The 13,848-nt window shown below is 41.8% G+C and overlaps 1 protein-coding gene across 1 annotated transcript in view; it reads left to right on the top strand.

Annotated features, from left to right (window-relative positions):
• HAPSTR1 (HUWE1 associated protein modifying stress responses) overlaps nt 1–12,588 on the top strand; it is a 28,022-nt gene extending 15,434 nt beyond the window's left edge. The window contains exon 5 of the mRNA XM_060079400.1: nt 9,361–12,588. Coding sequence (XP_059935383.1) covers nt 9,361–9,605 — 245 coding nt within the window. The 3' untranslated portion in view covers nt 9,606–12,588. The remainder of the gene's footprint in view (nt 1–9,360) is intronic.
• Nucleotides 12,589–13,848: the final 1,260 nt, after the last annotated feature.

Here is a 13,848-nt window from a genome sequence, read left to right as displayed (position 1 = left end):
TTCAGTCTTAATTTCCAAAATTGGTCCTTATAGTTTAGACCCTGTCTCCTGACTGCTAAACACGTATGCCCCATTGTCCCCTGGTGGACATCTCCTGCAGGCGTTCAGAGCGGACTCATCTTTCCAGCCTCAACAACGGCAAAAACAGATCTTTTCTTCACCTTGCCACTCAGCAGATGCGTACGTGGCAGATTCTGTGCAGTTTCTAGGGAATATATGGTTGAATAGGGTGCTTCCTTTTCTGTTGAGGCCAATGCATACTTGGATAATTTATTTTGATGTCATATGTAAGGTGTTCTGGGGTCAGACAAGGACATTTCACAGTGCGACCTGGCCATGGGTTCAGAGAAGGCTATTCTGGAGGAGGTGAGTTCCGGGCGCTTGGAATAATCTTCCTGCTCTTGCTTCCCAGTCCTGAGTTGACCCATTCACCAGTCCATCTTTTCTGGGACCACTGGAGTGATCTTTCTGATTTTGTTGCTTCACTGAAAAATAACCTTTGTATCCCTGTGTCCTCTAGGGTGAAGTCTGAACTGAGCACATTGTAAGGCCCTTGAGATTTGATCTGACCTTGGGTCAGATATCATAGCTGTACTGTGTAATCTTTTGAATACCTTCATGCTCTTTTCTAAGCTTTTCCTTCTGCCTGTTCATCCCTTCAGACTGATCGATCATCTGTGACGAAGCTTTCCTTCAGTTCTCCCCATTTTCTCCAACCTTCCCTGAGCTGGGTATCTGCTCTCCCCTTTTGCTTTGCTTCCATAGCTATCCCTTCCCATAGACAGGGGCTACAGTGGTGCAGGGGCCGTGTCTTGGAGCTTCTGGCTTTAACAGAACCTGGCATAGATGTGTTCTGAGCTTAACACAGGGGTTCAGAGGTCTGCTAAGTCAACACAGTTGGGGCAGAGAACCTTTCCAAAGAGTTGAGGCTTATAGATCCCCAGGTGACTGCAGGATGAGGAGGGTGAGGAGAATGGAGAACAGAGCGGGTGTATATTAGGAGTGCTGCAAAGTCAGCTCTTCACGCTGGACAGCTGAGTCTTGGAGTGGGGCCTGAGGGTGATGTACCTTTAGAGCGGTTCTTTCAGTGTTTACTTCACCTCAGCATCCTGCTGAGGAGGGTCTCATTTAAAACTACTATTTCCCCTGGATTATTGCCGTCTTATTGATGAAGGAGGCTTATTTGGCTAAAATAGACCAGGTCAGTAAATGGTAGAACAGATATTCCAGATCTGTCTGGCTCCCCAATTCAGTACCTCTACATGGGTACATTGGGGTTTCTTTCCTTCCCCCCTTTAGTAGGGCTGGTGGGTGGCGTGGGAAAGGTCTCTAGGCTTATTTTTCTTCCCTAAAGACATCAGACTGTATACATAAGTTTGGTATTTCTTGCTGGGGTTTTTCCCCATAAGTGAATCTGGATAAGTAGGCTTGAAGATGAATGGCTTTTGACCTGTATTTCTGGTTCATTTTAGCAGGAAGAGTATTTAGGCTTTGTATGTAGGCTGCGTTCCCAGCATGACCTTGGGCAAGATGGCTAACCTCTCCAAGGCAGTCTCCTCTGTGAAAAGGAGATACATAAAGTGAGAAGCAAAGTACCCACCCTTCAACAAAGTGTTCTTTGCCTTGAGAGAAAGAGGACTTCTGGTTAGTTCTCAGTCCTGAGTGCCTTCTTTGCCTCTGGATGGCATTACTGCAAAAACAGACCTGGAGGTCAGGTGGCCTTTGAGGATAGTTTTTCTCCCTTTTCAGGAAGGGTGGCTTTTTAAATTGCAGATAATCATTCCAGAGGAAGGGATAATTTAAAACATAGTGTTAACTACCTACTTATATTGCTTGCTAAGATCTTGAGCTTCATTTATGTTGGTATAAACTGGTGAAGTTGGTGATGTTCTCTCTGTCTACTGGGTGGAGAGATTCTGAGCTGACTTGCCCAATCTAGTGCTGTGTCTAGAAAGCCTTAGATTGAAATCTGGTTTCCTCATTTTGAGTTCTGTTTGTCATCATAGGGATTAGGTAAAAAGGGTCCAGAGCTAGAATGGGGCACATATGTGGAAGATAGAGACCTCGATGGGAGGAGGAAGCCAGATGCCAAGTCAGACTTCACTCATTTGCTAACTTTATTAAAAACCTGCTCTAGGGCCTCCCTGGTGGCGCAAGTGGTTGAGAGTCCGCCTGCCGATGCAGGGGATACGGGTTCGTGCCCCGGTCTGGGAGGATCCCATATGCCGCGGAGCGGCTGGGCCCGTGAGCCATGGCCGCTGAGCCTGCGCGTCCGGAGCCTGCGCGTCCGGAGCCTGTGCTCCGCAACGGGGGAGGCCACAACAGTGAGAGGCCCGCATACCACAAAAAAAAAAAAAAAAAAAACCTGCTCTCACTCAGTCATTTCATCGGTGGACTTCGTAGGTTTTTGGCCCTGGTTCAGACTGTTCCATAGAAATTGGAGACGCTTGGTTTTATTGGTAGTTCTAAAAGTCATTTTGATGGCATTCTTGACTGTAGTACAGGGAACTAAAACCCCATTGGGACTGGGTTGACCCTCTGTAAAATTCATCAGTTCACACAGGGTCTGGGTGTTAAACTAGTCACTGCTGGGAGCCATTGCCGTCATTGGCATTTGGCTTTAAGGTATCTCCTTGCTCAAGTTCAAGTTCCTTTTGTGTTTAAACAACAAAAGGTAAAAAAAGACAGTGGGCTACTACATTTGTAAGTACTGAAAGGGTCTTAAGCAAATTCAGGCAGTCTAGCCTTTAATATGATATTGGAGAATTTCCCCTGAAAAAGGAAAGTAACAAAAGAAAAGGTGTTTTGTTTTGTTTTGTTTGTCTGTTTTTCAGAAAACACTGTGTGTGTTAAAAGATAGTTTTTTTTTAGCTAGGGTTAAAGTCTGAAGCTTTTTAGTCTGGAAACGTGTGTGTGTGTGTGTGTGTGTGTGTGTGTGTGTGTTTGTTTTTGGCTGGCTGTGGTGTTATGAGTTCTGATTTCTGCAACTCCTTCTGTGGAAGGTGCGGTCATTTAAAAATGCAAGTGTATCTTGCATTCTGTAGCCTTTCCTATTGCCCAACATTTACTGAACACAGTAAACAGCCAAGCATTCTATTTATTAGAGGCTAGTGATAGGGGCAGGTGATACAAAGATGAATCACATAATCTCTCAAGGAGTTTCTAGCCCAATAGAATTGTATTATTAGACAGTTTGAAGCGTAATCCCAGCCAATCAGATTGAGGCACAGTGCCATCACTTTAGGAGTTAATAGGCTCTACATCTATATCTGGCCTCTCTTTTGTCTAACAAAGTCTTTTTCTGGCATATGTGGTGATCCTTAGTCTCTTAAATCATTAAATTGCTTGACAAGATTCTTGGATCTGGAGAGACTGGGTATAGGGCCATATAAGAAAAATGCATTCATTTGATGCCATATTCAGGGGTGTAAGGTCAGCTAGGAATTTTTACTTAGAAAAAAATGTAAGGCAGATTCCGAATTTGTCATAAAATGGATCCCTTCTTCTAGAGTTTTGGAAAGCTGTGATTTGAGGCAGCATGGACCAATAGGATTTTCTTGCTCCTTCGAGCCACAGGTTTTGTAGCTTTTGTTATTTTGTCAGAACATTCTTTGGCCTGTGTGTAGTAGAGAAGTTACCAAATTTTGGTGAGTACAAATCTTCCTGATAAAATTGAGATCTGTACATTTAAGAAGAAATTTGATTATTTATGCTTGGTTCTGTGTCTCTCCCCTTTTCTATCACTCTTGATTCCTTCCGTTGATAAAGCTAAATATATAGAAACAAACATTGACAGCCACACAGATACTTAGGTTAAGTGCTTTTAACCCGATGGTACAGTATGAAAGAAACTTCTTGGCAATTTTCTGTTGTAGAGAATTAATTAGAACTGACCTGTGGGGGATTTATATCCAGCCACCTGTCAGAATCCCTTGTCCTCCTCTTGCCCACACTCCTAGCACAAAGTGCGGAACACAGTAGATTCTTAATAAATGCTTGTTGAATGTTGCATTCTGCATCTTCTTGAAATAACAGAACTGTCAATAGTCATTTAACAGTAAAATGTTTTAAAAACTTATTTGGAAATCAAGATGTAAGAGATTAATGCACCAAAAGCAAATCTCATCTCTTAATTGCTTAAGCTTGATTATTTCAAGTAATCTTCTTTAATGGAAACTCTTGTGAAGGCTGGAATTTTTAAATTATACCCTTTGTTCAGACCAGCCTCGAAGAACAAGAACAATTAAGGCAATTAAGATAGCATTAAATTTTTGATGAAAAGTTGGCATTTTCTGTATATTAAGATTAGATATTAGCTACTGAAGTTTCTGTGGGTAGGACTTAACTAAAGCTTCCAACATTAATAATACAAAACTGTTACGAATTTGCAGTAAAATTTTCTTGGACATTTTTTTCATTGAGGTGAAGAAGTCCATGTAGCCATGCCTCAAAGCCAGTTTACTCACCTAGTACTTCCTTAATAATCCATTGGTAGTTTAACATTTAAGTTTTATTTTTTTTCACTAGTTTTCTGATTTATAAATACTACTTTCTTGGGAAATTTGAAAATTTCCAAAAAGTAAAAAATTCAGTATCTTGTTTTCTCACTATACAGAGATAACTGCAGTTAAATGTTTGGTGCATTTTCTTCCAGTCTTTTTTTTCAATGTATAAATATTAAAATTATTTCATAGTTGAGATCATGCATATATGGTACTGTATCTTGCTTTTTTCATTTTAACGTCGTGAGCATTTTTCCCATGGCATTAAAACTGTCTTTGAAAAATTGAAAGCATTTTGGGCTGTCAGCATAACTGAAAATGTTTTCTTGGTGTGACACATGTATCTTTGTAATTGGTTTGATTTAGTGTGCTTTACTTCAATAAAAGTTCAGTATTACAATTTACAGATTGGGGTGGGGAGTGGTATCTACTTCAAATTACCCAAATTTTCCTAGTAGAATTCACTTTTCCAGGATTGAACTCCTCCCCTGGTGCACTTAAAACCACGACATTTACACACAAGTGCTTGCTTGCTTAAAACCTCAGAATACAACTTTGTGCAAAGGGAGTGTATGTCCATTTGAATAGTGCAATTCATTTCAAATGCAAGAATGCCTGTTTCTTAGGGTTTCCAGTCAGAATGTTAATCACTTTGTCCAAGTTGCGGGGATTTCACATCCCCCTTCTGCCGGAGATGAGAGAGCTGGTGGCGCAGACCTGCAGAGGGTCCTGGACCTGTGCTGAGTGGAACCACAGTAAACAGTCTGCCTTGTCTCCTCCAGGGCGAGTCTCAGAAAGGGTAGAGGCGGCCTCTAGGCCACTTCCAGGGCTGCCGGATGGAGGAAGGGAGGCTGGCTGGGCTCTGCATTTGCTCTTCCTGTGTGACCTAACTATGTGCTGGTAAACTGGAATTACATGTAATTAATTCTGAAAACAGGATTTTCTTATGACCCTAAGCATGACCTTGGTATGAAAATAATAGTTCTGTGCTACTTTTTAACAATTTGCCATGTAACCTAGATTCCTATAACTTGGACTGTAACTTTGTTTTAGCTCATGTGGGAGCTTTCTTTTCAAAGTATGATTAAATCCTCCTGATCTTTTTCCCACCCCTGCACTAATCCTTTAAAATGAATGCAGAAACTTTTAAAACTGATAAGTTTATCTTGTATTAAGCAATGGAGACTTTTCTGTCTAATCATACTACTTGTTCTACTGCTTTTTGTCAATTGATATTCCCATAGCCCTTTTGAAAAAGTGTTTTTGGTAGAAATTAAGTTGTATGCCCTTGGGCCATACAACTTAGTTTTTAGTTCTGAAGCATGTTTAGATTCTCTGTACTTGTATAGGCCTGATTGTTCATGTGGCTTAGCTAAGGTTTCCTAAAGCATCTTCTAGTAGCTGTCATTGGTTTATAAAATAAAATTTGGGTTGTTGAAAATATATATTTTTTGGTTGTTAATCTTAATTTTTTTTGACACTTGTGAAAAGTCTTTTGGGGGAAGATTAGATAGTTAAACTTTGAAAAGAATTTTCACTGCTGAGAGTAGATAATAATAAATAGGTAATGTTGCACATTGTGATTTTGCTTTAGCTGTCAAACTAAGCCCAGAGTCACACACCCAACAGAAAAAAGATTGTGGTTTTCTGGAAGTTACTGGGGAATTTTCAAATTGACCAAATTGATGTTTAATCTCTCTTCTTTTTTTATGGAGGATAGCAGTTGAAGGATTTGCTTGAGGTGCCTCTTCACTTCTGATGGAGCGTTTTGAGCCTTGGGTGTTAAACATACAGCTACATGGCTCCTACATTAACAAGAGGGGCATTGGAGCAGGGTTTGTTGAGTTCTTTTTTGGGTATCAAATGCTTAGGGGATCCTGAGTTTAATTACTGAAGTAGCCCGCTTTATTGCTGAGGGCCCACATTTGGCAGCATAATTACCGTAGAATCTCCTGCATTATGAAACAGGTACGAAGAGGTGGTCTCAAGTATGCAGACACCTTTCAGTATGTTACAGGCTGCGAGATTAGGAAAAAAGGCACAGCTCTCCCCTCAAGGAGTTTACAGTCTTGGTGGAGAACTTAGAAAAAGAAAAAACCAAACCCAGCAAGTTGGGAATAATTGAGTTTTAACTTCATGGCAAAGATTTAAGTGAAGAGAGCCACCTGGGTATTTATTTCCTGGCATTGGAGAGGTGAATAAACATCAACAGCTTTGGATTTCAGAGTGACGGATAGGGCTCTGAAGCGTTCTGTTATGTGCCAGGCACTGTGTCCATGAGACAGATGTAAAGACACAGTGTCTATAGGAAGAGATGAGCAATGGTGCTGTGCTATGTGAAATCAGCCCGAGGCGTTTCTTTCCCTTCTTTTTAACTTTTAATAAAGTTGTGTGGGCTGGGGAAGAAGCAGCATGGTTTTTTTCTGAAGATGTTTGGTTTGAGAGGGCCAACAGGCAGTTAGAAATATGGATGGGCCCTTGATCTCAGGAAAAATGTCTGCTCCTGTGGCACGGATGTGGAAAATGATGCCTGTGGGTAAGCTAAGAGGGCAAGGCTCTCACCTGGGTGACATCAGCCTGTGAGGGGCAGAAGAGAAGCCTGCAAAGACCAGTGAGGAAGGAGCAGGCAGGCTGGAGAACAGCAAAGAGGAGAGTTTCAAAGGAGAGGGAGGAGAACCAGGAAAGTAGCCCCAGACTGGGAGGCGGTGCTGGAGGAACTAGGGCCTCAGGCAGTGAGGAGCAGATGTTGGGAGGCAGGTGCAGCCCGGGCCATTTTTAGGAACTGCAGATGAGTTGATATTGGCAGTGCATGATTATAAAGCCTTAGGATGGGAGTGAAGAGGGCAGAAGGGAGAGAGTTAGCTTTAGTTGTCCAGAGACAGAGCTGCGAGGCAGGCCGGGCCCTAGATCCTGAGGCTGAAATAATTTAGGCCCGAAGAGGTGGGTAGCATAACATGAGTAGGAATTTAAATTCTGTTTGAGTCTTGGGTCCCAGCTCTTGCTTACTAGCTCTGTGACCTTGAGTGCCTTACTCAACCATTTAACCTTGGCTTTTCATCTGCAAAGAAGGAGATAACAAATATCATAGGCTTAGTTTGAGGATGAAATTAAAAAGTGCTTATTAATACAGTGCCTGACATAGGAAGTATCCCAGTATTCGTGCTTTTATTTATTTATTTATTTATTTATTTATTTATTTATTTATTATTTTTTGTGTGTGTGGTATGCGGGCCTCTCACTGTTGTGGCCTCCCCCGTTGCGGAGCACAGGCTCCGGACGCGCAGGCTCCGGACGCGCAGGCTCAGCGGCCATGGCTCACGGGCCCAGCCGCTCCGCGGCATATGGGATCCTCCCAGACCGGGGCACGAACCCGTATCCCCTGCATCGGCAGGCGGACTCTCAACCACTTGCGCCACCAGGGAGGCCCTATTTATTTTTAATAGTAGTCACTAGCCTTGGAAAGGAGTGAGATCAGATTTCCTCTGGCGGAAGGGAGAGAAGAATGCATCTTGTACAGGGAGAGCAGTGAGGGGACTGGTTGGTTCCTAGTGTAGGGAGTTGAGAGCAGTTCAGAAAGGAAGTGTGGACTGCAGAACTTGATCAGCGTATATGGGAGGTGGTTGAGGCCAAGGGTTTGGGAATGTTCACAGTATTTGTAGAGTGAGAACAATGTCAAAGGGAATTCAATAGCTTCGGTGTGGTAGGAAGCAGAGAATCCTTTTTCAACTTAATGTTCAAATTTAAAGTACGTTTATGGAGTAAATGAGAATGGGCCCCTACGAAACCAACCTCTCTAAGCTTACTTTAAGGTACAAGTCCTATTCTTGGGAAACACTGATTACACTAGATCATATCAGTTTAGTCAAGCACTAACAAAATCCATATATGAGGCTAGGATAGCCCAAGGGGGAATCCGTAAGAAGGAAAATCCACAGGCAGTGATGTCAGGTTATTAAATTTAATGCTGTGGTTTGTTTTCAGGCCTCTCTCATGCCTTTCACAGGTGTATCCTGAACATTTAGAAGCAGAACATACATTGGTCTCCTTTAACTGTTCAGGGGTCTAAGGAATGAGTGTCCGACCATGAGTGCTGGAATACTCTGGATTTAGTAACTCTTAACCTTGAAGGCAAGGCAGCAGGATTTTTTACACCACCCTTGTTCTCCCGCCTCCCAAAGGATTAGAGATGATGCTGAGTGAGGCTGCCCTAAGGAGTATCTACCAAGTATAGTATAGTCCAGACCTTGGGGTGATCATATAGCCTGATTTGTCCAGAGCAGAATCACTTTGTATTTGATGTCCCAGGATCATTTTTAATAGTGACCCTTTTTCACGTTCAGTAGTGTACTGTTTTAGATGCTAAATTAAAAAGTCACCTTATCTATAGAAATGTCAGAATAAGCCCACTCAGGCCTGCAAGTGACTGCATGCTCCCCTGTTTGCACACACACACAGCACAGGGATCTATTGGAACGGTGACTTTGGATAACCAAAATGTTCTCCTGTTAAAGCAAGCACCTCCTTCCTCAGCTCTAAGTTACATGTAGTCCGTACCTAGTAGAGTAGACGGCAGGATTTCATAATGGAGTCGAACACCTAGCACGGTGCCTGCCGCATAAAAAGCTTCCAGTAATTGGTAGTAACCGATATTGTAAATATTGGTAGTATTACCAGCGAACATCTGTGTCAAAGCCAGATGATTCGTTCTTCCAGGAAAAAACTGCTGCCTGGTGACCCCCCTTGCAAGGAAAATAGGCAGACATCCTTTGACGCCATGACAACGTTGAAAGTAAAGTTGGGTTGCTTTCAAGAGGGTTAAATAATCGAGCAACTCTAAAACCTTTTTTCTTCTTCCTAGGTCTTAGTGGTGCAATGGCTAGTATAAGCGTGCGTTCGAGTACCCCAGGCTCTCCTACACATGTAAGCAGTGGATCGAATGCTAGTCGAAGGAGAAATGGACTCCATGATGTCGATTTGAACACTTTCATATCAGAAGAAATGGCACTCCACTTGGACAATGGTGGAACTAGAAAGCGTACCTCAGCCCAGTGTGGCGATGTCATTACAGACTCACCAACCCATAAACGCAACAGAATGATCTAAACTGCAAACATTTTCACACCCACCATGCTGCTTGAAAGCCACTTGATCCTCAACATATACTATTATTGCAAAGGAAACATGAGGCCATCTTCCCTTGTTCACTGTTTTAAGACAAGTGAATTCTATAGTGGTTGCCATAAAAGGAAGTTCTAGGTATTAACAGTAGATGACTCTTGTAACTATGGCTTTCTTAAAACTATAGTCCTAGCAGAGGACATCAGATATCGTGTAGTCGTTAGCAAGATCATCATAGGCAAACATATATCCGTTTCAAGGCTAAAAGTGACCTTAACTGTATTTATTCTCAAAGGGAAAGGAAGTATCAGATGTTTATTTGGTTATAGAACGCTTTTTTTGGGGGGGGGCTCCATTTCTTGCTGTGTTGAGTATTTTGCTTCAACAGTATTGCCAGGTTCCTAAAATTGTCTAAAACACGTGATTCGGCTTCCTCGTCAAATTGCCAGGCTTCCTTTTTTTTTTTTTTTGTGGTACGCGGGCCTCTCACTGCTGTGGCCTCTCCCGCTGCGGAGCACAGGCTCCAGATGCGCAGGCTCAGCGGCCATGGCTCACAGGCCCAGCCGCTCCACGACACGTGGGATCCTCCCGGACCAGGGCACGAACCCGCGTCCCCTGAATCGGCAGATGGACTCCCAACCACTGCGCCACCAGGGAAGCCCCAGGCTTCCATTTTTGCAGCAGCACTGTACCATGCACCTGGTTTCTCTCTAGTAACAGTGTGCAACTTCTGATTATTGAGCTGTGCCCTATTTTTAGCTTTCAAAGCAGTTTCTAATTCTGGTGATTGTGTGATGTAAAGAGGTGCTATGATGATCATGCAATTAATACTTAATATCGAATCAATACACAACTTTATTGGATTCACTTTGTGTGTGTTAGTGCTCTAAAAGTAGCAATATTATTAAATTGCCCCCAGATTAACCTTGTAGGATTAAAATACTCATTTTTAAGACAAGTACTACTTCCCATGCAGGGTACTGTCCTTATGGTAAATGTAAACATGTAGACTGCATTCATGGTGACCTAAAGTAGAGAGGTCATGAACTTTATGGGCTTCCTTTTTGGTTCAGTATTAGAGCAAGATGGATGGTGGGAGGGTAGGTATTCTAGTCTGTTATATTCTGTTTAACATTTTTCATGAATGTTCTACTTTGTGCAGTTTCCATTGGAATGGGTGGAAGATAAAGGTCTTTTATCTGCTAATAATGTGATCACACCTTAAACAGCAAAACCCAACTCTCCAATCCCTCTCATAAAATGCAGTTTGGAATCTCATTCTGGAAAAGATGGAATCGCATGGAGGTTCTCTAGTTGTTAGGTAGACTTAAATAAAAGTTCTCAATAGATTCCTCTTTTGAGTAAATATAAGACCTCTTGTACCTACAATGTTTTAGAGCATGTTTCATCTTCATTTTTAATATCTTGAACTGAATGGTAGTCTTTTTTTAGATGAAGAACTGATGTCAGCCTGCCAGGTACTGTAATTTATTCTATCATATTATTATAAATGTATCAGGTAGGACAGTGAAAATGTTTCCTTGCAAACTTGTAGCTCAGTATCAGTTACTTTCTGTTTTTATCCTTAAAAGACCATTGCAAATCAGTGTAAGGGTTTTTCCAGTAATTACTCACAGCACTTTGTTAAAGTTTGCAATTTCTTCAGCCATTTAATAATCTTTCTGTGAAGAAACTTTGCTAAGTTAACCATAATATTCATTGACTGGGTGGGATGTGAATGTAATGTGTGAACTGAAGAAGTTCTGTATTCACTATAGATACAGCCCTTATTTGAAAAAAGTCAATTCCATACTAAACCTAGGAATGAAAGTGAGGCATTTCTAAATTTTTGCAAAAGTAGATCATTTTTTTTGTTTGAATATGATAGGAAGAATTATAGCAATGTATCATTTTACCGGAAACGGGTGAGCCTATGTATTATGAATACTTTCAGGCTTCCCTTTGGAATACATCAAGAAATGAATCTGGAGTTATCTTTGTTTTTCTATCGTTGTAAATTTAGATTCTGGAATTGGGTTTGGTGGTGTGAAGCGTTGCTCACAAGCAGCCAGAACTCTTCCTAAAGGATTTTGAGGCTGAGGAACACATATTTAATCTCCCCTTTATGCCTTGGTTCTAGTTCCTCTTTCCAAGTTAGTAACAACAACAAAAAATTTTTTTGGTGGTTTTTGTTTTAGTTGGTGCTCTGAAGCTTAATCTCAATACCCTTTACTCTCGATTGTCAAATTTTGATAAAACACGTGCCATTTTCTTTGGTAAGAGAAAGCAGTTCTTCACGTCTGCCAGAACACAAGTTATATATCTTATTGGCTCCATTAAACTTTTTGAAAACTTTAGCATTTGTTATTTTTTTCCATTGCATTGAATTCTAAATGCTCTGTCACCCAGCAGTAACTCTTCCCCCCATCTCCGTCCCGTTGCTCTCCTGTGCCACCCGAGCACAGAATAAACCAAGACCTAGGAGTAGAAAGGGAAATGATTTCTCTTAGGAAAACTTAGTTCTGACTGCTAGATTTTTGCAGCCTTTCTTTGTGCCATTTTAGATGCAAAACAAATCATAGAAGATTGCATATTTGTGTGATACTTTTTAATAATTTTTTTTTTCAGTCTCTTGAGAACAGTGTAGGCTGACAGTTTACTTTGGGGGAACAGAACCTCTTTTCATCTTAAGCTAGATTCTCTGATTCTTTTAGACGTCATAGCTCATGAGTTCTGTTCCTGTTACCCTAACTTGGCATGAGTGGGTTGAGTTATCCTTAAACTGCAGTGTTCTGAGCATGGCTGAAGCATTAAAAACTTAAGTATATAATGTTTGGTATTTTATAGAGCAAAATTAATGGAAAGCATTTGGCTGAATCTAAAGACCTGCAGTCAAATTCTTCAATGTGGTTTACCCAACTGGAGTAGTGGTACACACCTTAAATCATTCAATGAATAAATAATTTAAAAAAACGAAAAACTATGGGGCTTGTCTGCAGTTTTTTTTTTTTTTTTTTTTTTTTTTGCGGTATGCGGGCCTCTCACTGTTGTGGCCTCCCCCGTTGCGGAGCACAGGCTCTGGACGCGCAGGCTCCGGACGCGCAGGCTCAGCGGCCATGGCTCACGGGCCCAGCCGCTCCGCGGCATATGGGATCCTCCCAGACCGGGGCACGAACCCGTATCCCCTGCATCGGCAGGCGGACTCTCAACCACTTGCGCCACCAGGGAGGCCCTTGTCTGCAGTTTTGTTTTGGTCATCACATCTGAACAACTTTGACATAATCAAATGAAGTTCAGGCTTAAAAAATAACTAGCCGAAATATTTTTCCCAAGGGCTGCTGGAACTCATTAAACTTGAGTCACTGTAGCTTTTGGGCCTTAAGGTTGCCGTACAGCAGTGAAAGCTGGGCTAATTTAATTTGCTGAACAGTAAGGGCGGTCGCCAAGGCCTGGCCAAGAGGGTGAGCTAGTAGCCTCAGTGCAGTGAAGGTGAAAGATGCCAAGAGATGATTTGGAAATGGGCCTTTAGCTGGGGACACAGGCAGCACAGTTAATTTCAGAAAATGATTATGAGTGGATCAGTAAGTTTTTGGCACCATTACTACCTGAACTTTTTGAGGGGTATAGTGACTGTTAGCAGATCAGTCTCATGACATTTTATTTTGTATAGCTTGCTACTACCTGCCACTTCATCCATTAGATTGATTATTTAGGTGTCTAGTTAGGAGGCTGGGAATCTTTCATAGGTTCTGGACTCTTGGAGTGCAGTGACGTGAAAGCTTCCACCAGAAGAAACCCTTGTTTATTTTAAACTTAAGATTCATATGTTTAATTTAGCTAAGTTTAGGAGGTTATTCTGATCAGATGTTGTTAAAGTACCTGCTCCCTCCTTGAAAGCTGTTACAACTTTGATCAGTTCAGATGACCTCACCTGGTATGTCTTGCTTCCACACCCCACGCTGGAATGTTTGTGAGGTGTGCGATGTTTTAGTGGGGTCACTTTGTGTTGTACTGATGCACTTGACAGGGTTTTACTTCCTGTGATGGGACCTGCATGTTCTCTGTGGAGTCCAGCACAGAGTAGCCTGTGATGCAAGAGGGTTTTGAGAGTCCAGCACAAATTTTGTGGCCCTCAGCAAAACTGGGAAGTTTCATTGATGTTATTCCAAATTTCTGATGGCCCCTCATTTTATTTGTGTGGAGTTAATGCTTAAAAAAATTTTTTTTA

This window comes from Mesoplodon densirostris, chromosome 16 (assembly GCF_025265405.1).
Source record: "Mesoplodon densirostris isolate mMesDen1 chromosome 16, mMesDen1 primary haplotype, whole genome shotgun sequence".
Lineage (NCBI taxonomy): Eukaryota > Metazoa > Chordata > Mammalia > Artiodactyla > Ziphiidae > Mesoplodon > Mesoplodon densirostris.
This window is presented reverse-complemented; position numbering and strand designations above follow the sequence as displayed.